The sequence below is a fragment of the Zootoca vivipara genome, chromosome 16 (assembly GCF_965207765.1).
Source record: "Zootoca vivipara chromosome 16, rZooViv2.hap1.1, whole genome shotgun sequence".
Lineage (NCBI taxonomy): Eukaryota > Metazoa > Chordata > Lepidosauria > Squamata > Lacertidae > Zootoca > Zootoca vivipara.
Window position 1 is genome coordinate 23,339,041 of NC_142599.1, and position 23,929 is coordinate 23,362,969.

Sequence of the window (23,929 nt, forward strand, 5' to 3'; positions counted from 1 at the left end):
GCACAGAGTATTGAACCTGGAAGACCAGGGTTCAAATCCCCACTCAGCCATGAAGCTCATTGAAGTGGCCTTGGGCCAGTCACTGCCTCTCAGCCTACCCTACCTCACAGGGTTGTTGTGAGGATAAAATGAGGAGGAGGGAGGAGAACCATTATGAGCTCCTTGGAGGAAAATTGGGATATAAAGCTGTTAGATAAAGGAATAGATAAAATGAATGAATAGATAAATAAATAAAAAACACTGTCCTCAGAGATCTATCCATTCAGTGTTTTATTTCTTCATTGTATGCTGTTCTCCTGGCATTGCAAGTCGCTTTGGTTATGATGGGAGAGAAATTCAACTCAGTTCACATTTTAAGGCACTCGTACTTAATTTGCAATTTGTAAAATAACATGCAAACTGAAACACAGCCATTCTCTGAAATTCACTCTCCTCTGAATTTTGCAAGGCAGTTCTCTGACCAAGTAACATGTACAAATATACATTTACTAAAGTCTGCACACAAATGAACTTTAGTAATAATAATGATGATGATGATAACATGGAAAGATGCATTGTGTTAGGAAAATTGCTTTGCAAAAGTGTACCGTATATCAGGAGAAATCGCATGCAAACAATGTGTATACTTGGGAGAAATTCACACTAAAACACTTAAGAATTTTCACGAGGACTTCGTTTTTAAACAATTGCAAACTGGTGCGGAAATGTGGAGAACTTAGGGTTGTAAAAATGAGAAACTGAAATTGACAGGTTCTCTGTCCATCCCTTGTTAGGAGTTTAAACAGAAAAGGAGGATATGCAAATTTAAAGTAGAAGCAGACAAAAGCTCTGCTCATTTCTCCATCTCTTTTGCCCAGCACAAGCCCAGCCTCTGCTCATTTCGAAAGAGCATCCTGCAAGCTGATACCTGAATAGAGACTGTGGCTACGAGGTGATAAGAGAAAATATTTATCCTCAGCCCCCTCTCTGTGTCCCTCAAACAGCTTATTCTCCATGGAGATGGCAGGCAAGGGGGAGAAGGGGGGAGCGGTGTGATGAGAGGGGAGAGTCCGTAGCTGCTCAACTGCCTCAGGACTCCAATACGGGTTTCCTTCAAGAAAATGGGTCAACGCACCCAGTGGTAGGGCGGAAGGCAGGGAGCCGAACAGCAGGGGGAGCCAGAGTCAATGGCAGGCAGAGGCAGCTAATTCTATTTTTGCCCCCATTCTCCCTTCTTCTGTGAGACTGAGGAGGAGGAATCTGACAGCCAGGACCATCCCCTGGGCTGGTTATGAGTAAACCAGGCAGGCTGGTAGGGGCTGGCTGAGAGCATTACCCCATCCACGCTAATGAATCTGACTCCATTGAAAGTCTCTCCCTTCTTCACAAATAGGAATGGGGGAGCCTTGTCAACCATTGCTACTGTCGTTGTCATCGTCATCATCAACATCAACATCGTCATCATCATTTATTATTTATACCCCACCCATCTAGCTGGGTTTCCCCAGCCACTCTGGGCCGCTCCCAGCAGAATATTAAAACCACGCTAAAACATCAAACATTAAAAACTTCCCTAAACAGGGCTGCCTTCAGATGTCTTCTAAAAGTCAGATAGTTGGTTTATTTCCTTGACATCTGATGGGAGGGCGTTCCACAGGGCGGGCGCCACTACCGAGAAGGCCCTCTGCCTGCTTCCCTGTAACCTCACTTCTCGCAGGGAGGGAACCGCCAGAAGGCCCTCGGATTTGGACCTCAGTGTCCAGTCTGAACGATGGGGGGGGGTAGAGATGCTCCTTCAGGTATACTGGGCCGAGGCCCTGGGGCCCTTCGAGATGTCATGGAAGGAATGGTCCAATCCTTGGCAGCAATGGGAGGATTTTGGGGAGTTGGCACTTGATGGCCCCAGGGAAGGTCCCAGTGGGTTGTGGGAGGTGAAACTGGGGCCCCAGGAAGTGTCAGAACCTGAAGGGGAGCCAGAGAGTAAGGAGCTGGATCTAAGCGAGTTGACTGGGAAGAGTTCTGCTCCCATAATATCAGATACCTCCAATAAGATGATAAGAACACAAGAAGAGCAATGGCCCATCTGTTACGGCATCCTCTTCTCACAGTGGCAGACCAGATGCCCCCAAGGGGAAACCTGAGCATGAGATCATTCTCCCTTCCTGTGGTTTCCTGCAACTGGTATTCAGAAGCATTACTGCCTCCAACTCTGGAGGGAGAGCATAACAATCCTGGCTAGTAGCCTTCAATAGCCCTCTCCTCCATGAATTCCTCTAATCCTCTTTTACAGCCCTCCAAGTTCATGGCCACCACTGCCTCCTGCGGAAGAAAGTATGTTGAACCATTCCAGAAGCTCTGCAAACGCCATCTTGGCAGTCAAGATAACCCCACAATTAATTGGCTGGCCAGGAGCTCATGGATGTTTGTGTTCGTTTGCTTTGATATAGGCTAATTGGCTCGCTTTGATGCTATCCTTATCCGTGGGCTTGGGGTTGCTGGGCTCTGAGCCCAGAAGGGGGAACTATCTGTAAGATTTGGGTATCTACCACCTGTGCCCTCCTCTGGACAGATGGAGTGATGGGAAGTGCTACCCAAACTGGTGTCTGCTTCTACGTATGTGTATAAAGAATGCATGGGTGTGGACAAGCCATCTCCTTGTTGCCATGTCCTTCCTGTGTCAGTAAAGACTAGGAGACCTGGCGGGCCAATTTGCTGTAAGTCTACACCTTTCTTTAATAAAGCACTAGAACTGATCCCTCTGATGTTTTTGGACATCCTTCTTTGGTATCCCTGCACCCAACCAATCCCTTGAGCCCTCCTTTGGGCCTGTGGATCAAGACAGCAATTTCTCATAGATTAGCTCTCCGCTGTGTGGAGCTCTTTCATTTATCTGCCCCAAATCTTCAGCAGCGCCTCCTCCCTCCCTCCCTCCTCCTGGCTTCTCCCTGCCCTGCCTAGAGGAGGAAGTGGGCTGGGCTTTGTTGGTGCCAGCAGCAGCAGCGCTTGAGCGGCCACCATTTTAAGCAGCCCCTCTCCCTCACCTCTGCTGTGGTTCAAATGTGATATGGCACTACAAACTCTCCAATGGGGGCTGTGCCTTATATATTTTTAGATAGATAGGTAGATAGGTAGATAGATATAGATGATGATAATGATAATGATGATGAAGATAGATTAGATAGATAGATATAGATAGATAGATAGATAGATAGATAGATAGATAGATAGATAGATAGATAGATAGATATGGTGGCGCTGTGGTCTAAACCACAGAGCCTAGGGCTTGCCTATCAGAAGGTTGGCAGTTCGAATCCTCGCAACGGGGTGAGCTCCCGTTGCTCGGTCCCAGCTCCTGCCAACCTAACAGTTCGAAAGCACACCAAAAGTGCAAGTAGATAAATAGGTACCATTCCGGCGGGAAGGTAAATGGCGTTTCTGTGCGCTGCTCTGGTTCGCCAGAAGCAGCTTAGTCATGCTGGCCACATGACCTGGAAGCTGTCTGCGGACAAATGCCGGCTCCCTCGGCCTATAGAGCGAGATGAGCACCACAACCCCAGAGTTGTCCGTGACTGGACCTAATGGTCAGGGGTATCTTTACCTTTATCTTTAAACCTAAATCAAGACACATTTTCTATTGCGTTGTTATCTTCTTTCTATCCCTCTGTCATCCTTCACTACTTTTATTCTGCAGCAGTAGCCAGGGTGTGTTAGGTTCATCTTCCTAAACATAAGAACCTAAAAGCCCTATTAGATCAAACCAAAACCCTTCTTAGGAAAAGTCTTCCAGGTATTTGGAGTCCGAGTTATTTAGGTCTTTAAACACCAATGTCGTAGCCTCCAACATTTCTCTGATGAAAATAGGGATGTCCTATTCGATAATAATAATGATGCTATTTATACACTGCCCATCTGACTGGGTTGCCCCAGTCAATCTGGGCGGCTTTCAACATGGATTAAAAAAAATAACAAAACGTTTTTGAAAACTTCCCTATACAGTGGTACCTCGGGTTACGGACGCTTCAGGTTACAGACTCCGCTAACCCAGAAATAGTACCTTGGGTTAAGAACTTTGCTTCAGGGTGAGAACAGAAATTGCGTGGCGGCAGCGGGAGGACCCATTAGCTAAAGTGGTACCTCAGGTTAAGAACAGTTTCAGGTTAAGAACGGACCTCCGGAACAAATTAAGTTCTTAACCAGAGGTACCACTGTATAAGGGCTTCCTTCAGATGACTTCTAAAGGTTGTATAGTTACATATCTCCTTGGCTCGGGGGCCGCATAACTCCAGTACCCTCCAACATTTCTCCGATGAAAATAGGGGTCCGCTAAGGAAACGCAGGACATGCCGGGATCAAATCATGAAACCGGGACAGCTTCTGTAAAACTAGGGTTGCCTCCGGAAAATAGGGGTGACATGAGCACCTTGAATTGTGCCCAGAAAGAAACTGGCAACCAGCACAGCTGTTAAGAAACAGGGGTTACATGAGATCTAAATGGAACCCCACCCAGTAATCTGGAAGCTGCATTTTGGACCAACTGAAGTTTCCAAGCTGTCTTCAAGGGCAGCCCCATGTAGAGCGCATTGCAGTCATCCAATCCAGGACTTAGCATGGAGCACGGAGTACAGTGGCCAAGTCACCTCTGTCCAAGAGGGGTCACAGCTAGCAAACCAGCTGGAAAGGAAAACAATTATTGCGCCACTGCCCCTTTACCTCCATTGCCTACAACTGCTGGGAAAACTGAAGTGTACTCAGGAGGCGAGCACCACCCCTGCTTCCGTGCTAGCCTGTGTGGACAGCAAGCCCCAGGCCCAGGAGAGCCAGTGTGGTGTAGTGGTAACAGGGTCAGGCTAAGACCCGGGAGGCCAGGGTTCGAATCCCCACTCGGTCATAAATCTCACTGGATGACCGCAGGGGCCAGCTGCTGCTTCTCGGTCTGACCTCCCTCGCAGGGTTGTTGTGGAGAACGGGCAGAACCGCTTGGCATTGAAATAAATGAGTAAACATGCCCTGCTGAGCTTCAGAGGACCACACTGTGTCAACTTGCTGAAGCAAGAGGTGGTAAGGATGGCATGAAACCTGGTCGCCAGGGAGAGGGACGACAGCTGCACCTCTCTCCCAGCGCCTAGCGCCAGCTAATCGAGGGAGCTGCAACTGACGTCAGCCGAGGCTGGAAACTGCTCCCTCGGCCTGCCCTGCTGGGAGATTAAGATCTCGCTAAAACAAAGGAGAAACGCAGGTGGAGAGAAAAATAATAATAATAGTGATAAATTAAAGGCACGGAGCCAACCGCTCGAGGTGGAGTACAATCGCCCGAGTCCATCCCCCACCCGCAGGTCAACCAGCGATTCCGTCAGAGAAGGAGCAGAAATACAACCCACCTTGGAGAGCTCCCTTGGCAAAGGGAGGCTGCGCTTGAAAGTTTAATGAACGCATATTTCCAACATTAGGTGAGAGCCTGACTATAGTGACAGATGATCCCCCCCCCAACTGTGCCAGGCTCCCGAAAGGACAGCTGGTTGTGCGTCGGAGGGCAGACAAAAGGGAGACGCCGTTTTAACAGGAGCAAGGTCTCTCTTTCGGAGGGGAGGAAGATGGTCAAATTTGTTTCGCCCAAGTAGTCAGAACCCTTCTTCTGGATCATAGGAAGCTGTCGAGTCAGACCACAGGCCTATCTAAGCTAGCGCTGTCTACACTGACTGGCAGCAGCTCCCCAGGGTTTCAGAGAGGGTTGTCTGCCAATGCTAGCTGGAAATGCTAGGGATTGAACCTGGGGTTTTCAGATCATAGAAGGGACTCTGGGGATCATCTAGTCCAACCCCCTGCAATGCAGGAATAGGCAGCTGTCCCAAACGGGGATCGAACCTGCAAGCTTGGCATTATCAGCGCCACGCTCTAACCAACTGAGCTAGATGCTCTAACCACTGCGCTTCAGCCCTTCCCTTACGGCACAAGAACAGAGAAAGCTGCCTTGTATCGAGTCAGGCCCCAGGTCCATCTGGCTTAGTACTGTCTACACTGACTGGCAGCAGCTCTACAGCGTTTCAGGCAGTCCTAGATGGAGGGGTTGAATCTGGGGCCTTCTGCATGCAAAGAGGGGGTGCTAAGCATCTCAATTGAAAGCAAGGGGTGTGCCCACCAGACACATTCATCAGTGTGCCTCCATGTAAGGAATATTCCTATGTTCCGATGAACATAGCAACCTCCCCATCAATGCTGAGCTGGACAAATGTATTGGCAAGGCAGCTATGGCAATGGCTCGCCTCTCCAAAAAGATATGGGGTAATGTGGTGCTAACGGCCAGTACCAAGATGAAGGTCTACCAGGCTTGTGTGTTGAGCCTGCTGCTCTATGGAAATGAGCCATGGGCAACTTACACCCGCCACGAGCAATGCCTCAACACCTTCCACATGCCTGCGTCTGGGAGATATTTGGGCATCAAATGGCACGACAGAATCTCAAACAAAGATGTGCTCTCCCAAGCCCAAATCCCCAGCCTGTTTGCACTCCTGTCTCAGCGACGTCTACACTGGCCTGGTCATGCTCAAAGGATGGAAAATGGCAGGGTCCCCAAGGGTGTGCTCTGCAGGGAGCTGGCTTCAGGCACTAGGCCTGTTGGCAGACCAGCTCTGTGCTACAAAGATGTCTGAAAACATGACATGAAGGCTGGCTACATTAACTCTTCTGCATGGGAATCCCTTGCAGATAATCGCAGTGCCTGGAGCAGGAGCGGTGCTAGGGCTTTTTGCGCCCTAGACAAAAACACCTTCTGGCGCCCCCCCGGGCGCATGCGTCATGATGCACGCACGCACACCACTGATGCCCCTGTGTCCCCTCCATTGGCGGGAGGAACGCGGGCCAAGGGGGGAGCTTGGCGCCCTCCCGCCTGTGGAGGGGACGCTTTGAACTCCGCTTGCTCACTGCAGCCGCTGGGGAGCTCACAGCGTCCCCTCCATGGGCGGGAGGGCGCTGAGCTCTCCTTTTGGCTCGCGCTCCTCCCGCCTGTGGAGGGGACGCTGTGAGCTCCTCGGCGAGCGGGCGGGCGGCGTCGGCGGCAGCGCCCATAGCTGAAGGCTTCAGCTGTGGGCACTTGCCGCCACTACCGCCGCTGGGGAGCTCTCGGCGTCCCCTCCATAGGCAGGAGGAGCGCGAGCGCACACTTTGGTAGGGCGGCGGTGGTGCAGGGGTTTTGCAGGGCAGGCTCGGCAGCGCCCCCTCCATTTTCGTGCCCTAGGCAATGGCCTAGTCCGCCTAAATGGACACACCGGCCCTGGCCTGGAGGCAGTCAGGTTGTGTATCCACAGTGGTGACCAGAGGAGGGGTGACTACTGGGAGGAGAGCAGAGAGAAGAAACACCACAGTGCACCTGTAGCAGCAAAACTGGATGCATTCCTCTGCCCCAGCTGCAACAAAACATGTCTCTCCCTTTACTGGTCTCTACAGACACAGCAGGGGCTGTGACTCTCTTAATGGTTTGACTTTAACCCCAAAGGCACACTCTTCCATTGTCTCCAGACAGATGCCAACAACATGTATATTTTAGGGCAGGCACCCCCAAACCCAGCCCTCCAGATGTTCCGGGACTACATTTCCCATCATCCCTGACCACTGGTCCTGTTAGCTAGGGATGATGGGAGTCGTAGTCCCAAAACAGCTGGAGGGCCGAGTTTGGGGGTGCCTGTTTTAGGGAGTGGTTTGTCTGCCTCTCTGTCCGTCCATCCTATGTAGACTCTGTAAACTCTCCGGATATCATTGCTTATCTCAGCACGAGGGTTCCTGAAGTGGGGGTGGCAGTCTGCGTCAATCATTGGGCTCTGGGCACCCTTTTGAATCAAGATGGTGGACCAAAACATGACTTCGGTGTGACTTCACTTATCGGGGGAAGCAAACCATGGGGTCCAAACTACGCTAATTTACGCACCTCCAAATACATTGTCTCCCCCCCTTTGGTGGGTCTCCGTCAAATCTGTTGTGATGGGGCCAACCTGCGTAATTTGGAGGGCTCTGAAAAAATCACAGCCAACATTTGCACCAACTTGGAAGCCTCTTGTGATATCGTTGCCAGACACGGGACAAAGGTTCTCATAGTGGAGGCAGCAGCTTCCGTCTATGTTTGGACACGGGGTGCCATTTTTGAATCAACCCTAATTAAACTTTAGCTCACCTACGCACAAAATTACAAATGGATTCAGGATTGGAGCAGGAGCTGCCCAGGTCAGTTCAGAGTCCAGGATTGGTGGGGTGGGGGTGCATGCAGCCCTGAAACTCATAAATTACCCTATCCATATAAAATTCACAGTGTATTTTAGTTTCTTCGAATTTACAAGCAGCACCGGGCACTTCCGGCTAGTATCGTATACTTGTATTTATATTTTCAAACCCAACCCCAACCCCCAATGTGATTTTGGCCTGATCTGCATCTCTAGCTTTCACCAGGTGCTGTCCCAGGTTCTGACATTAGCACAGGCTTGAAATGCAGCAATCCCACCTCAAAGAGAAATCTGGGATCATTTATTTTATTTTTTTCCATATAATTTTTATTGAGTTTTCAGGTATGTAAAGAAAAATAATAATAATAAAATCAAAATATTCATGCAACTTTGTACAGCGTTATTTATTCTACATATTACAATATATATATCCAACCAATACAACCCCTCTTACCCCTCTCCATCCTTCATCTATAATTATACTTTATCTCCATTTTCTATAAATTCTGTTAGCTTCAGCTTCCTCCTTCTTTAACAGTTGGTTTTCTGTTTTCTTCTCTTTTAACCGCTCGTTCTTTTTAGTTTCTATCTCTTTTTCCATTATTTACTCTCTAGCGTATCCCTTTCTTATTTTAAACAGCTGTAGGTATTATCTTAAGCCAGTTAGCGTTATTGTTGGTTTACAATATGTTTTCAGATATTCTCTAAATTTACACCATTCTTTTTGAGATTTCTGGTCTTTTTGATCTCTCACCCTTCCAGTCAGCCTGGCCAACTCTAGATATTCTACCATCTTCACCCTCCAATCCTCCACCGTTGGGATATCTGGGGATTTCCACTTCTGTATTCTGGCGGCGGTGGTTGCATACATAAATATTCTGTGGTCCTCTTTTTTGATTTCTCTCCCCATCAGTCCTAACAGAAACAATTCTGGGTTTTTTGGGAAGGTATATTTTAGTAGTCTTTTTAACTCATTATATATCTGTTCCCAATATGGTGTTACTTTTTTACACCACCACCACATGTGATATGTATCCCCCTCCTCCAACATACATTCCCAACATCTTCTGTCTTTTTTTCTTATAAATCCTAGCCAGTTTGACTGGAGTCAATCTGGGATCATTTAAATCAACAGTAAGCTAAAAGGAAATTAAAGCACATATCAAGACTCTACATGTCTGGAGAAGCTCGTCTAAACACAAATAGGTGTTTTTTTTTAAATTAGGTCCCAAAAAGAATATAGCAAGGGAGCCTGCCTGGTGTCAATAAGAAAGGAGTTCCAAAGTAGATTTGCCGTGATGGGGTGACACAGCACCTTAATTCTACAAATCTAAACTTTTGCTAGGTGCTCATATCCCTGCCCCAAAATGCTGGGAGACTGGAGGCTCTTTACAGCTAACCCACCGTTTTTCCACTGTTATCACTGAGGTCCGACACTCAGTACTGGATCCCCTGTGGGCTTCAGTCATTACTAAAGAAGGTAATCTCTGTTGCCCTACCTAACAGCTCTTTGCTGATTACGCTTGATAGTTATTTATCATAAAAGATAGTTATATACCATTAATTCATTTTTTTAAAAAAATCTGAGCAGTTTACAGCAAGAATAAATAGAACTATGCCAACAATGAGGAACTGAGCCTTTGCTGTCATCCTGTGGAACTCGCTGTCACTAGAGATTCAGCAGGCGCATTTTAACTGCCAACTTTTAAACTCCTCACTCCTGCCTAAGCAGGGACTTTTTCTCGGTCCTATTTAGGCAAGATCCTTTCAACTGGATATTGTTTAACCTGAGACTTCCTGCATGCAGAGCTCTACCAGGGAAGCTATATAGCCCCACACTAAATGAGTTGTGGGCCAAAGAGCATTTATCATCCATTTGCAAAGCAGATGACATTCATTACGTTGTAAGCTTTGCAATATTTGCATTTCTCGCCGTAAATTGGAGAGGCACAGCCTCGTCTGTGTGTTGCTTTCGCTGGGCAGGTGGCACTAAGATCTGCATCCCTGTCGTTAGAATCTGGATCAGTGCAATATGCTGGGGACTTTCAGTGTTATCTCGGGCCTAGGACCTCAACTCCTTGCATGCAATCCCCCTCCACTGCTATTAGGAAAAGTCCTGTTCAATAGGGATGGGGAGAAATTTGATTCATCTCCCAGCTAGAGGTGAAATCTACCTCATTTGCACATTCTGAAACAATCCACGAACCGAAACCTGGCCCTCCTTTGAACCTCGCCACTCCTCTGAATTTTGCAATGCAGTTTCCTAGCCAAATAAGTTGTGCAAAAAAAAAAAAAAAGGATATACTTCAGGGGAAGTGTGCATGAAAAATGCATAGGCTAGCAAAAATAACATACCAAAATGAATTATATTAGGGAACACACTGCTTTGCAAAAATGTGTATCTTAAGCAAAAAATGCACATATACTGTCTGTACTAAAATGTGGATTGATTTTCATGAAGACTTTTTAAAATAAACATAGCACAAAGTGATGTGGAAATGTGAAGAGCTGAGCTTGAGAACAGGGAAAACGAGACACTGAGGCTGCATAAACACCATATATTTAAAGCAAATATAAGGCACATGGTTTCACCCAAAGAGTCCTGGGAACTGTAGTTTACCCCCCACGCAGAGAGAGCTATACTTTGCAGCACCAAACTACAGTTCCCATGATTCTTTTGGGGAAGTTAGTGTGCTTTAAATGTCTGGCATGTACGAAACCCTCAGAAAAAACAAAACAGACCAATTCATTGATCCCGAACCCAACTGAAGACAAATCTGTTGCAAGCTGGTGTGCAAAAGTGGGGAGCTGAATTTAAGTTTAGAAAAATGAGAAACTGAAATTGACAATTTGCCTGCTCAGCAATATATCCATTTCACACACCCTCTCCCCCTTGCCTTAGCTCAGAGCCAGCGATCTCCTTCACCATGCCACTGTCTCAGTCAGTTATGGGACCGGGGGGGGGGGGCTCTATAAAAAAAATTGCCTCCATCAGATTCCAAAAAATAATAATAAACTGGAGCCATCTCTGGAAACGGGGATATGTTCAAACACCCACAGCACATGGGCGGCCAGCAGAGAAAATGAAAACAAAATGTCACCACCTCCAGTCGCTCAGTGTGGTGTGAACAAAATGCTATGCCCCCCCCCCCCAAAAAAAAACAATTCCGCCATGTGTCATCACCATATAAACCACAGGTGTGACTATGGATTCAGCTAGCAGGCCGGATCCAGTACTCGGCCACATTGCCAGGTGGGCAGGGTCACCTGGCTGTCAATCTCCTGGCATGATATGATGCCAGGTGATACTTCAAAGAAAGAACTGAGAGAAGGTTTAAGAGTGTCTCCCCCCCCCCAGTTCCTCCTAAAGAGACCCAGCTGGCATGCTAAGCCACAGCTGCAAATAAAAGAGTCGGAAGCACAGGGAACCTTTAGCCCTCCAGAGGTTGCTGAACTACAACTCCCATCAGCCCCAGCAAGCATGGCCAATAACCTGGGAGGTGTGAGTTGTAGTTCAGGAACATATGACCGGGCCAAAGGTTCCCCACACCAGATGTCCTTTTTTATTTTGCACTCATGTTGATTTCAGCTCACGGTGGAATCTGAGCAGTTTTATGCAATCCTACTTTCAACAGGTTATTTTTTGTGGGGGACACACTGCTTCATTTACAATCTGTGCATGTCCTGTAACTTAAAGTCAGGGGTGGTGCAGTGATTAACGTGTCCGGCTAGGACCTGGGAGACCCAGGTCCGAATCCCCAGTTGGCCATGAAGCTCACTGGGTGATGTTGGGCCAGTCGCCTGCTTTCAGCCTATCCTACCTCACAGGGTTGTTGTGAGGGTCACAAGTCACCTTGAGCTTGTAGATGGCCTTCTTGGTGGCTGCTCCCAGACTTTGGAACTCTCTCCCTAGAAGAGATGGACTAGCTCCCACCTTGCTGGTGAAGGCCTTCTTATTCCAACCAGCTTTTGGAAACTGACTGCTTTTAATGAAAGGGTTTGTGCTGTGCTGTTTTTATGGTAATCATCTGCATGTTTTTAGTAAATTTTATATGTTTGTTTGCGTTTTAATTATATTAATGTTTAGTTGTTTTTAAAATCATTTTTTCTCCATGTTTTTAAGTATGTATTATTATTTTATCTGTAAGTCACCTTGAGTCTCTGTCAGGGAAAAAGGTGGGGTAGGATAATAATAATAATAATAATAATAATAATAATAATAATAATAATAATGGTGCTCTTCAGCATGGCAATAATGCGCTGGCATTGCTGAACTGGGATTGCAGAATGACGTACGGATGGTCCAGTATAACTCCACTCTGATTGCACTATTGACATGTTGCAGAATACACACTCCAAAACAAACAGACAAGCAGAAAACTCCCATCTGGAGGGACCCAAAGTCATCCTGGGGGCAGCCTCCCTCCCCCATGCCTACCTAAGCATCACCACTCAGTGCTTCAACATTGGAAATGGAAGGAATGGAAACTCATTCTATAGCATCATTTGTATCAGGCGTCTAATTAAGAGATTCCTGCCGGTCCTTCTTATTAATTAGACAGCCCCATCAATCTGTGTGAAGCTTATAGCTTAAAGAACAGAGTTCTCAGCCCGGAGGATCTTGCAGCTTCAAAACTGACACAGAAGAGGTGAGGAAAGAGGGAAACGGAGGCCGTGGGGAACATGGCAAGCAGCAGCGGAGGCTGGCCCATTTGGGCAAATGGGGCAATGTACCCACCCAGCTCAGCCTGCCAGTCACCTTCATCCTCCTCCTCCTCCTCCTTAGCCTCAGTGTTGCCCTTGTGGAACTCAAAGGAGGGTGGTGGCAAGACTAGAATTCATTGACTCAACCTGTCATTTGCTCTGGCGCCACCTACTGTTGGGCTCCCTGCCTTCTGCCCTACCAGTTCCAGTGAGCAGTTGGCACATTGCTCGATGCTGTGGAGAGTCACAGCCATTCAGTACTGGGCTACATGGGTTGAGGCAGGCTCCTATGTAGCTGCTGAAGAAGAGAGACCATAATTGCAAGAAGGACAGAGAGAGCCTGGGTCCTTCGGCCAGCTATTGGCTTCCTGCCTTCTTACTTACAACCAGTCCAACGGGTAGCCTTGCCTGTCACCTTCCTCCTCGGTGCCACCCTTATAATACACAGCACGGGGGAGGATGTGGACCAAACTAGCATCAGCTGACTTCACCTGCCTTCGGCGCCACCTGCTGTCAGGCTCCCTGCCTTGTGGCCTGTCAGCTAATAGGATAGCTGATCTGAGTGCAGACTTGAGGGGACCTGGAGAGGTCAAGGACTGAACCTGGGAACTTCTTCATGCAAAGCAGATGCTCTGCCACTGAGCTGCCATATAAACTGCCCCTTGCCCACCTTTGAGGGTTTGTTTGTTTGTTTGTTTGTTTGTTTGTTTTAAACCATCACTGCCCATTAGCATCCCAGAAGGGAACTTTTACAAAATATAGTGGTGTTTTTTGTTTGTCCCCCCCCCCTTTCAACAGAAAAGACTAATGCAGGTTCTGTGTCAGCAATTTCTGTGTGCCAGAAACTAAACAAGCGGCAGGGCGAAGCTTTTTGCAAGGCTGGATGCTTTTCCTTGATAAAGCCAATGACATAACCTTAAAAAATATTTTTTTTTTCACTTCCAAAAAGTCAAGGCTGCTTAGCCCATCTATTAAACCCAAACCTTAAGGTGGCCTTGCTAGATTTTTGGGTTTGTTTTTTTTTAATGGAATGAAGGAAGCTTTCAGAACAACTAGCCTACAGCACTTTGGTAGTCCCTCCTGAGCATGTCTTGCTTGTAGTGCTCTAAACACTGAGACATTTCTACACGTAATCTTCAACTGAGTCCTCGTGGCTTTTGGCAGAGGCTGGTTGAAGTCTAAAAGGTCCTCTGGTGGGATCCGTCCTCTGCCAATGTTCATTTCTTTCTAGATCACCGAAATGTGGAAATGGCATTTGTATAAATGCCACATGAGATTCATTCCACACTTGCAAGAAATCGGCCCTTTATTATGGCAGCGTGTGCACTTTGGAACTCCCTGCTCATTGATTTCAGGCTCTTTCGCTGTATTGTGTTTGGTACCTGCTGCAAAACTTATTTCTTCCAATAAGCCTACCAAGCCATGTGATGTTTGCATGGGGAAGTCCGTAGCTCTCTGGTAGAGCCTTGCATGCAGAAAGTCCCGTGTTCAATCCCCGACATCTCCAAGTAGGGCTGGGAAGGACTTCCTCCCTGAATTACTCCCCAGACTGTTTACTTCAGAACAATCACATCTATTCGCAAGAGCGAGTGGACCGATGGTTGTGTGACCACTCTTGTAAAGAACATAAAAAGAGCCTGCTGGACCAGGCCAATGGTCTTTCTAGTCCACCATCCTGTTCTCACAGCAGCCAATCAGATGCCTGTGGGAAATCTGCAAGCAGGACCCGAGCACAAGAGCCCTCTCCTCTCCTGTGGTTACCAGCAACTGGGATTCAGAAGCATTGACTGCTTCCAACCATGGAGGCAGAGCATAGCTAGTAGCCACCAGTAGCCTTGTCCAATCCTATTTTAACTCCATTCAGCTTGGTGGACATCACTGCCTCCTGTGGGAGTGAGTTCCACAGTTTAATTAGGCACTGCATGAAGAAGGTCTTGGGTGGCCTTAAAAGATGAGATAGGCCAGTTGCCTGACCCAACAAGACTCTTCTTTTGTTAGTGATGTACAGTGAACCTGATAATTATATGATTACATTTTTAACTACCATTCATGTCCATCCAAAACTTTCAACTCTGCTGTTAATTTGGGTGCTTCCACAGCCATTCATTTGGATCAGTGAGATATGGGCACATCTGTATGTGGCCCTCAACAGGACAAGACCTGGGTCAACCTCCAGCAGGAAGCTTCTGACCTAAGCTTCCTTCTCTTCATCCAGACCAAATGGTCAGTCCAATAACCACAACCGCCAGCACTTCTCCCAGGCTTAAGGACTATGTCAAACATGACATTTTTCAGGCATACGCAAATGTACCTGTGTCAATGTAATGTGTGAATGCAACAGAGAAGTGTCTGCACAGTTGTCTGTCTGGCAGCAAAGTCAATTCGGGAATCGCCTGCTGTTTTCCAGGCATGCACCAAAGACGTTTTAAGCGCACACGTGAAAATGTAATGTGTGAACGCAACAAAGAAGTCGTCGCAAACGCAGGTCAGACAGAAAAGTTGGTGAGGAGGACAGAATCACCTGCAGTTCTCAGCAAGCACGGAATTTGCTGCCATGCAATGTGTAAAGCCAGCCCAAGGCAGAAGAGTTTTTCCAGTTCCCAACACCCATGATCCTTTTTTCCTGGAGATGCCAGACTTCAAACTAGCCAAGCACATGCTCTACTGCTGAGCAAGAGATCTGCAGACAAATGCCTGATCTAAAGGAAATAACTTTGCTAAACTTTAACAAGCCAGGGTCTGAGCCTGGGAAATGCCTTGGAACTCTTACATATGTGTTTCTCAGTTCCATGGTAGACTGCGTCTGAACCTGGAGGTACCACTAAGCTGCCCTAACCAAGAGCTACTTGAGAAAAGAAAAGAAAAAAAGCTATCAAGGCCATCATCAAACCCCCAGGAGATGCTTCATACTTTACATGGCAGCCAGTTCTGCTACAACAGGCATGTTTAAAGTCAGGCTCGGGGGCTTAATCCGGCCCGCCTGTTGGTTTAATGTGGCCCCCGGGGCAGTTTATTTTCCTAGGGGAAATCCATTAAAAAGCTCAACAACTTCAATCCTAAAAAAAAGGGAAAAGGTCAACAATTTTTGTCAGCCCTCACGCATGTTCACTTCATCAAATCTGGCCCTCCTTGGAAAAAGTTTGGATACCCCTGTACTACAAGAAACCTATAGCAGGGAGGGGAGATACCAGCCACTAAATGAGCATTTGCCACAGGAGAACCCACAACTGGACAAGTGTTCAGGGATGCATGTTTTACTAATTTCTGGCAAACCGAACCACGATTTTACCCTTGTCGTTTTAAGGAAGCCCCGCAGGACAGGGGAGGGGAGCCTTTTTCAGTCTGAGGGCCGCATTCCTTCCTGCGCAACATTCCGGGGGCCACATGCTAGTGATGGGCAGATCCAGAGGCAGAAGTGGGTGGAGCAACAGAAGTTGATTCTACTTCTGTGCAGTAGGCTGATTTCTGCAGGACACATTTCTCTCCCTCCCTCTCTCCCTCCCTCCCTCTCTCTCTCTCTCACACACAATTCCCCTCCATTCCCATCCAGGCAAACAAGAGGCATGATCAGGGTTCAAGGACACATTCCAGCCAGCCCAAAACTCTTGCAGTGTGAAGCACGGCTTGTGAATGGTGTGTCCTGGAAATAAGGGTGGAACTGGAGAAGGTTTCAGGGGCCAGACAGAAAGTCCTGGAGGAGCGCATTTGGCCTGTGGGCTGGAGGCTCCCCACTTCTGCAACCGCTGATTAAAATGCCCCATTCTGCACAGCTGTTCAAGATGCAGAGTCCACAAAGGGGACTTACAGGAACAGGTCAAACCAAGGCAGCAGGGCAGGTATCAGGGGTCAGGAGGAACTGCGTTCGAGGGGTGTGCCAAGGTGCGGTGCTTACATGGCTCCACATTTTGACCCACAGAGGTCTGGGGGCCTGATTCCACCCCTCTTGCTTGCTCACCTCCACCAGCCCTCTTTAAGGACCCAATCAACAGCATGGTTTGCATGGATTGGGCCTAGAGGGGAATTATAGAATCATCGTAGTCCAGGGGGTTCCCAAACTAAGGCCCAGGGGCCGGATGCGGCCCAATCGTCTTCTCAATCCGGCCCGCGGATGGTCCGGGAATCAGCATGGTTTTACATGAGTAGAATGTGTCCTTTCATTTTAAATGCATCTCTGGGTTATTTGTGGGGCATAGGAATTCATTCATTTTTTTTTCAAAATATAGTCTGGCCCCCCACAAGGTTTATAGTCTAGGCCCCCCTACTGAAAATGTTTGCTGACCCCTGTCCTAGTCCAACCCCCTTCCATGCAAGAATCTCAACATACAGTCTCCCCTCCAGTTTGAAACCATACCAGATCCTGCTTAGCTTTGCAAATGTGCCAGCTGCACCACCATAAGGTTTGCATGAATCGGGCCTAGAGGGGAGAGAAAAGCAAGGGGACACCAGCAAAAGCGGGCCAGATCCACTTGGGGAGGGGGCCCACCACTGACAGTATCCACCTGTCCAGCTGGTCCCTGTTACATCGGAGCCACCACCAGTCCGAAAGAGCCTGCAGAACAGTGTGGTGCAGTGGTTAGAGAGTTGGACTAGGACCTGGATGACCAAGGTTCAGATCCCTGCTCACTGGCCATGAAGTTCACTGGGTGACCTTGGGAGGCCAGTCTCTATGTCTCAGACTCGCCTACCTCACAGAGCTGTTGTGGGGATTAAGTAAGGAGGGGAAGAAACATGCACGTCCTTGGAGGGAAAGGTGGGGTATGAATGCAACAAGGAAAATAGTAGTGGTAATAACAAACCCTCTGAGCATCCAGACCTGAGACAGGTGGCAGAGATGCTGCCAGGAGAAGCTGCAAACGTCTGGGGTCCTGGGTCAAGGTGTACTAGTGCTTTATGCAAACTTTGCAAAGCTGCTCAGAGAACAGGGATGCAAAGCCAGGCACGGTTGCAAATGAATAAATTGGGGGGGGGGGCAGGAAGAAATACAGGAGGCCTTTGACAATTTGGGTGACAATTCAGGTGATGAACTAACGGGAAACTCTCAGCAACTCTCAGTGGCTACTACCAGCCACAATGGCCCTGACCTCCCTCTGCTGTCCAGTACTCTGCGTACAGTACTAGCTGCTGGGAACGGCAAGCAGGGAGAGTTGTTGACTTGCAGACTTCCCACAATAAGGCACCTCCGGCCAACCACTGTGAGAACAGGGTGCTGCCCGAGATGGGCCCCCTTCGGCCTGACCCAATATCCCCTGCTGATGCTACCAACTCAAAGCGCCGCATGGCGCCTGTCTCATGCGTGCCGAACACGTGGATCTGGCTCTCTCTCCCCCCCCCCGCACCCCACATTTCAACCAAGCGTGGCGGAAAGAGGCCCACCCCCACCAAAGCCTCTCCTTCTGGGTTCCCAACAGGACTGGTGGTGGGCTGGGGTGGGGGACCCTTCCAATCAGCTGCTCCAGGAGGCACCTTCGGGGTCTGTTGCCTCTCCCCACCTTCCCAAGAGTCCACAGAGACGGTTTTATTTTTAACTATCCCTGCAAAGGCAGCCACGACGAGAGAGGGAGGCCGTATCCACGGACGGCCTCCTTCTTTGGGGGGGGGGGTAGGCAGAGGGATCTATCGTTCTGTGGATGAGCAAGGAGAAAACCAGGAGGGGAAATTGCCCTAATGGGGACAAGGATGGGGGAGATCCTCTTCTCTTTCGCGCGCCCCCCCCCCAAAAGAAAGAAAGCGAGCGACACCTTTAGGCACCTGCAGGACCCGCAGCCTCCGCGGCGCGCGCTTTCCCTCTCTCGTACACACAAACACACTCACAGCTACGACCAGGAACCCCCCACCCACCCACACTCTTCCGCGTCTCCCCGCGCGCCCCTCGGTGGCATAGCCTTCGAGGGCCCAGATCGGGGATGGACGGGGCGGAGGGGGGGCCGAGAGAAGCGCCACCTTCCCTCCTGAGCCCCAGAGTCCCCCATCCCCGCGTCCGTCCGTCCATCCCTGGACTACCCCTCACTCTCAGCCCCCCACCCGCTTGCCAGCCAACCTGCCTCTCCGGGCCGCGCCTCACCTCCAAGGTGCGGATCTCCTTCTGCGTGAGGTCGTTGGACGTGGCGCATTTGGTGCGCAGCCCCTCCAGGTTGGAGATGCTGATGTCGATCATGTTCTGGACGAGCTCGCACTGCTGCAGCGCTTTCTGCAGGCTCAGCGGCGGCGGAGGGGGCGGCGGGGGCGGCGGCGGAGGGGGGGGCAGCAGCAGCGGCGGCGGCGGGGGGTGGCCGGGAGCCGGCACGGCGGCCTCCTCCATAGCTTGCCCCTCGGCAGCCTCTTCCTCCTCCTCCTCCTGGATCAGGGGGATGCGGCCGCCGGCCCGATCCCCCCAAGCGGCGGTAGCGGCGGCGGCGGCGGCGCCGCGGCCGCCCCCTCCTCGCCGCCCCCACCGCGCCAGACCTTCCCCGGTGCCGCCTCGCCCGCGCGCTCGCTGCCTCGCTCGCGATCGCCGCGATCGCCCGCCCGGCTGTCAAGCCTCCTCCATGCGAGCCTGGGCGATCTCTCCGGCAGCGGCGGCGGCGGCGCCTCCTCCCGGGGAGGGGTCGGGGCGGGGCGCGCTGGAGCCCTGGGGGAGCCCCTCGGGGCGTTCACACGGCAGCTCCTCCGGCGACGCGCGGTTTCCTTCGCCCAGCGCTCGCTGGCAGCCTGGATCGGGGCTGGGCGGCCGCTCTTCGCCCGGCCCGCAGCGTTCGCTCCGCCCGGCTCCCGCATCCACACACGCGCGCACACACGCAGGCGTCCTGCCTTGTCAATCCGCGCGGCCGCGACACGCGAGGAACGGTTGCGGCGCACGCCTCGCCTGGACGCCCCCCCCCCACCAGCCCAGGAGACGCGTGTCCCCGAGATGGCTGGACTCCCGCGAGGAGGTAGAGGGGAGGAGGGGAGTTACAAAAAAAATATAAACCCTCCATACTCATTTTCCTATCAGCGTGCTTAGTCCTGGCTAGAGTCATCAAGGGGGGGGTCTCTGAACATGTACAGATGGCCGCAGTGTTTCAGTAACTCAGGTGTTTTCTGCATCTATAGCTCATCTTTTTTTCTCCATAGTGCTCAAGGCGGCGCGCGTGATTCTTTCCCCACTTTCAACAACCCAACAACCCTGCGAGGCAGGTTAGGCTGTGAGAGGCCGTGACTGGCTCAAGGGCAGCCCGTGAGCTTCTTGGTCGCGTGGGGATTTGAACCCTGGTCTCCCAGTGTGGCGCTCCAACCACTACACCACACTGGTCACCTTGGTTATTGTTTTGTAGGCGGGAGGGGGGTTGGGCGGTTTCTAAGGAGACTGGACCAAAAGTCTGCCTTCGTGAACGGACGTTTTATCCATTGATATGGATGGAAAGGCCAAGGTATCCCTGTATCTCTTTTTAAATAAAAGAAAGAAAGAAAAAAAGAAAGAAAAAAAGAAAAGAAAAGAAAAACCAACAGATGTTGGGGATTGAACCTGCAATTCGGGTTGTTTGCCTTCCCTTGTCCCACCTTTCCACCTGGCCAGTCCAGCTGGTCGACACATCTGGGAAGAAATACAAAAGTGGAACCAACCACAGCTCAGGGGTAGAGCACAAACTTCATCTATAGAAGGTCCCAGATCCAACCCCGCAGCATATCCAGCAAAAGCTGGGAAAGACCATTATCTGAAACTCTGGGGAGCCGCTTCCCATTGGTGTAGAACTGGTGTGTAGAACTCCCCCCCACCCCCGATTTTTCTGTTCTTATATTGGGTTGGCGAAAGTCTGTAGGATGGTGGAGCACCTGCTTTGCACATAGAATGTCCCAGGTCCAATCCCCAGGCTCTCTATCTAGGCCGTGCACTGGGAGATACACCTGACTTCAGTCCTGAAAGCTGCTGCCATGCTCTGCCTCCAGGGCCAGAAGCATTCTGCCCCTGAATACCAGTCATTGGGGGTCGCAGGGGAGGGAATATGTGGTCAGCATCTGCTGAAAACAGAAGCAGCCGTGACTGGTACCCATTAGGACCTTACAGAAGAAAGCAGGGAAGTCAACAGCAAACCTATCAATTCTTAAGGAAATCAGCCCTGAGTGCTCCCTGGAAGGACAGATCGTGAAGCTGAGGCTCCAATACTTTGGCCACCTCATGAGAAGAGAAGAATCCTTGGAAAAGACCCTGATGTTGGGAAAGATTGAGGGCACTAGGAGAAGGGGACGACAGAGGACAAGATGGTTGGACAGTGTTCTCGAAGCTACGAACATGAGTTTGACCAAACTACGGGAGGCAGTGCAAGACAGGAGTGCCTGGCGTGCTATGGTCCATGGGGTCACGAAGAGTCGGACACGACTAAACGACTAAACAACAACAACAACAGCAGGCAGATTCAGTGACAGGTGGAGCCAACTGATGCTAGTTTTGTCCCCTTCTTCCACGCTGTTGAGTTGTACAAGGGCAACACTGAGACTGAGGAGGAAGAGGAGAAGCAAGCTGACAGGCAGGGCTGCCCGCCTGGACTGGCTGTAAGCAAGAAGGCAGGCAGGTGAGAGCTGGCTGAGGGCAGGCTGGGGTGGTGTGTCCCATTTGCCCAAATGGACCTGTCTCCACTGCATTAGGGGTTTTCAGCTGCAATGCACGAAAGTTCTCTCCGGACAGACATCCTTGCTGATGCATTTGGGAGTACTGGAAATCGCAGGTGGGCAGAGGGCTGTTGCGCTCAGGGATTCCCCAGTGGAACATCCGATTGGCTACTGTGAGAACAGGCTGCTGGACTAGATAGGCTCTTGGCTAGATCCAGCAGGGCTCTTCTTCTGTTCTAACTTGGTACAAGGCATCTCTCTATGTTCACTGTCTTAACATCACTTGCTTTAAAAGGGCAATGCTACTTTGGGGAAGGGCCATAGCTCAGCGGTAGAGCGTCTGCTTTGCATGTGCAAGTTCGCCGGTTCAATCCTCAAGAAGCATCTCCGGGTGGGACTTGGAAAGAACCCTGCCTGAGAACTTGGAAAGCCATTGCCAGCCAGCGCAGGCAATATTGTGGTAGATGGTCTGATGGTCTGACTCGGTATAATGCAGCTTCCTATGAAAGCCCAACCTGGGGATGCCAGGGATCGAAACAGGGACATTCTGCATTCAAAGCAAGTGATCTCTGGCTGAGCTTTGCCAGTCCTTGGCATTTGGATGTCTTAGGCAAAACAACGAAGTGGCCCCCACCCCCCGTCAAGGTGCACAGTGCCAAGGACAGCCAGCTTGTTCTGGCACCAAAGGCAGAAAATCCCACACATGCATCTGTTCCTGGAAGGGAAAAGCCACCAACAATAAATGAAATAATTAATAATTTGCTGCCTCCTCATGACATCCAACATCAGCTGCCTGAGTGGATTGCCTCACTCTGCTTAATGGTAGGATGGCATAAGCTGCATGTGATTTATGGGAGAGGGTGTAGCTCAGGTGGTTAAGCACCTGCTTTGCATGCTGAATGTCTCAGGCGTTCTGCCATCTCCAGGTACTGCAAAGAGGGAAAGTCCATCTGAAACCCTGAAAACGTAGTGACCTAGTGACCCAGTGGAGGTGGTTTCCATTGCGTCAAATGGAGCACCATCCCACCAACTTCATCCTGCCCTCACCCAGCCCTCACATGCCTGCCTTCTTGCTTACAACCTGTCAAGGAGATGTGTCTGCATCTCCTTAGTCTCCGCATTGCCCTATGCTATGGTGGAATCTACACACACATGAAAAAAGGCTGTGAAAATGCTATATATAAAGTTTTGAAAAATACATCGAATTTGGCATAGCTCACTGTCACCATCTAGTGTCACATTTGTACATTGCACTTTACAACACATTTAAAACGTTTTATTTGCAGCTGTATAGCTGAGTCCTAGAACACAGCAGTGAGCGGGAGGGTGGGAACAAACCCAGAACGAGTTGGCTCTGCCTCCTTCTTGAGCGAGCTCCATCATTTAACTCTGCACGGTAGGAAGAAGTGCTTCCTGTTTTCTGACCCAATCTTCCAACATTCAGTTTCAGGGCCGTCTCTAGGCCCGGATCCGGTGGCGCAGGGCACCAGGGCGCCAGGCCACCAGGGGCGCCGTTGCGCCCGCTGCACCCACTGAGAGGCGCAGCTGAGGCTGCCCCAGGCGCGTCTCTCAACTATTCAGCGGCTTCAGGCCGCTCTCTGGAGGCACGCGGGCCTGGGGCCGCCTCCGCCACGTGCAGGGCCGTCGCAACAGGGGGCGGGCAGCACCCCCTTGCCCAGGGCCGCCCCTACAGTAGGCTGGGTGACGCAGTGCAGCGGCGCCCACCCATCACGCTGGGAAATGGGGCGGGGGTGGGGCGCCGGAGGGATCTGTCACATCACGGCGCCACGGCGCCGGGTATGCTTAAGACGGCCCTGTTCAGTTTAATTGGGATGCCCATGAGTTCTAGTGTTATGAGCGATGGAGGAAAAGTTTTCTCTATCCACTTTCTCCATGCCATGCCTAATAGTATGTCACCTCTTAGTCGCCCTTTTTCTAAGCTAAAAAGTCCCAAATGATGCAACCTTTCCTGGAGTTGTTCCAACCCCTTGAACTTTTGGATTGCTCTTTCCCGAACCTTTTCCAACTCTAAAAAACCGTTTTTGAGGTACGGAAACCTCCCCACTCCTGCTACAGACAATACTGAGCTAGATGGATCAATGGAATGATCCTGTAGAAACCAGCTTTGCAGAATGTATGCTTTCAGATGCTTTGCAGAATGTATGCTTCAGACTATTTGGCAAAGGTCTTCCTGGCCAAACAACATAATGTCAAGGAAGGTTTTAAGCCCCAACACTTCTGGGTAGAAGCTAGCTGCAAAATATTGCCTAGACACTCAGAGTGTGGGGTCTGCCCTCCTCAATTCCTTCCTCCCCACCCCCAAACTCCCAATTAACCTCCATCTCCAGGACTCAGTAGTGGGAGGGAGCACAGAGGAAGAATCACCGGGGCCTGCCACTGTGACGTCACCAGGGACTACCCCTAGCTCTCAGCTTTGGGTTCTGTAATTGCAGGACCTGGGGTGCTCCTGACCTGGC

The 23,929-nt window shown here is 50.2% G+C and overlaps 1 protein-coding gene across 1 annotated transcript in view; it reads right to left on the reverse strand.

Annotated features, from left to right (window-relative positions):
- Positions 1 to 19,188, reverse strand: part of KSR2 (kinase suppressor of ras 2) — a 184,574-nt gene extending 165,386 nt beyond the window's left edge. The window contains exon 1 of the mRNA XM_088660098.1: positions 18,952 to 19,188. Coding sequence (XP_088516224.1) covers positions 18,952 to 19,188 — 237 coding nt within the window. The remainder of the gene's footprint in view (positions 1 to 18,951) is intronic.
- Positions 19,189 to 23,929: the final 4,741 nt, after the last annotated feature.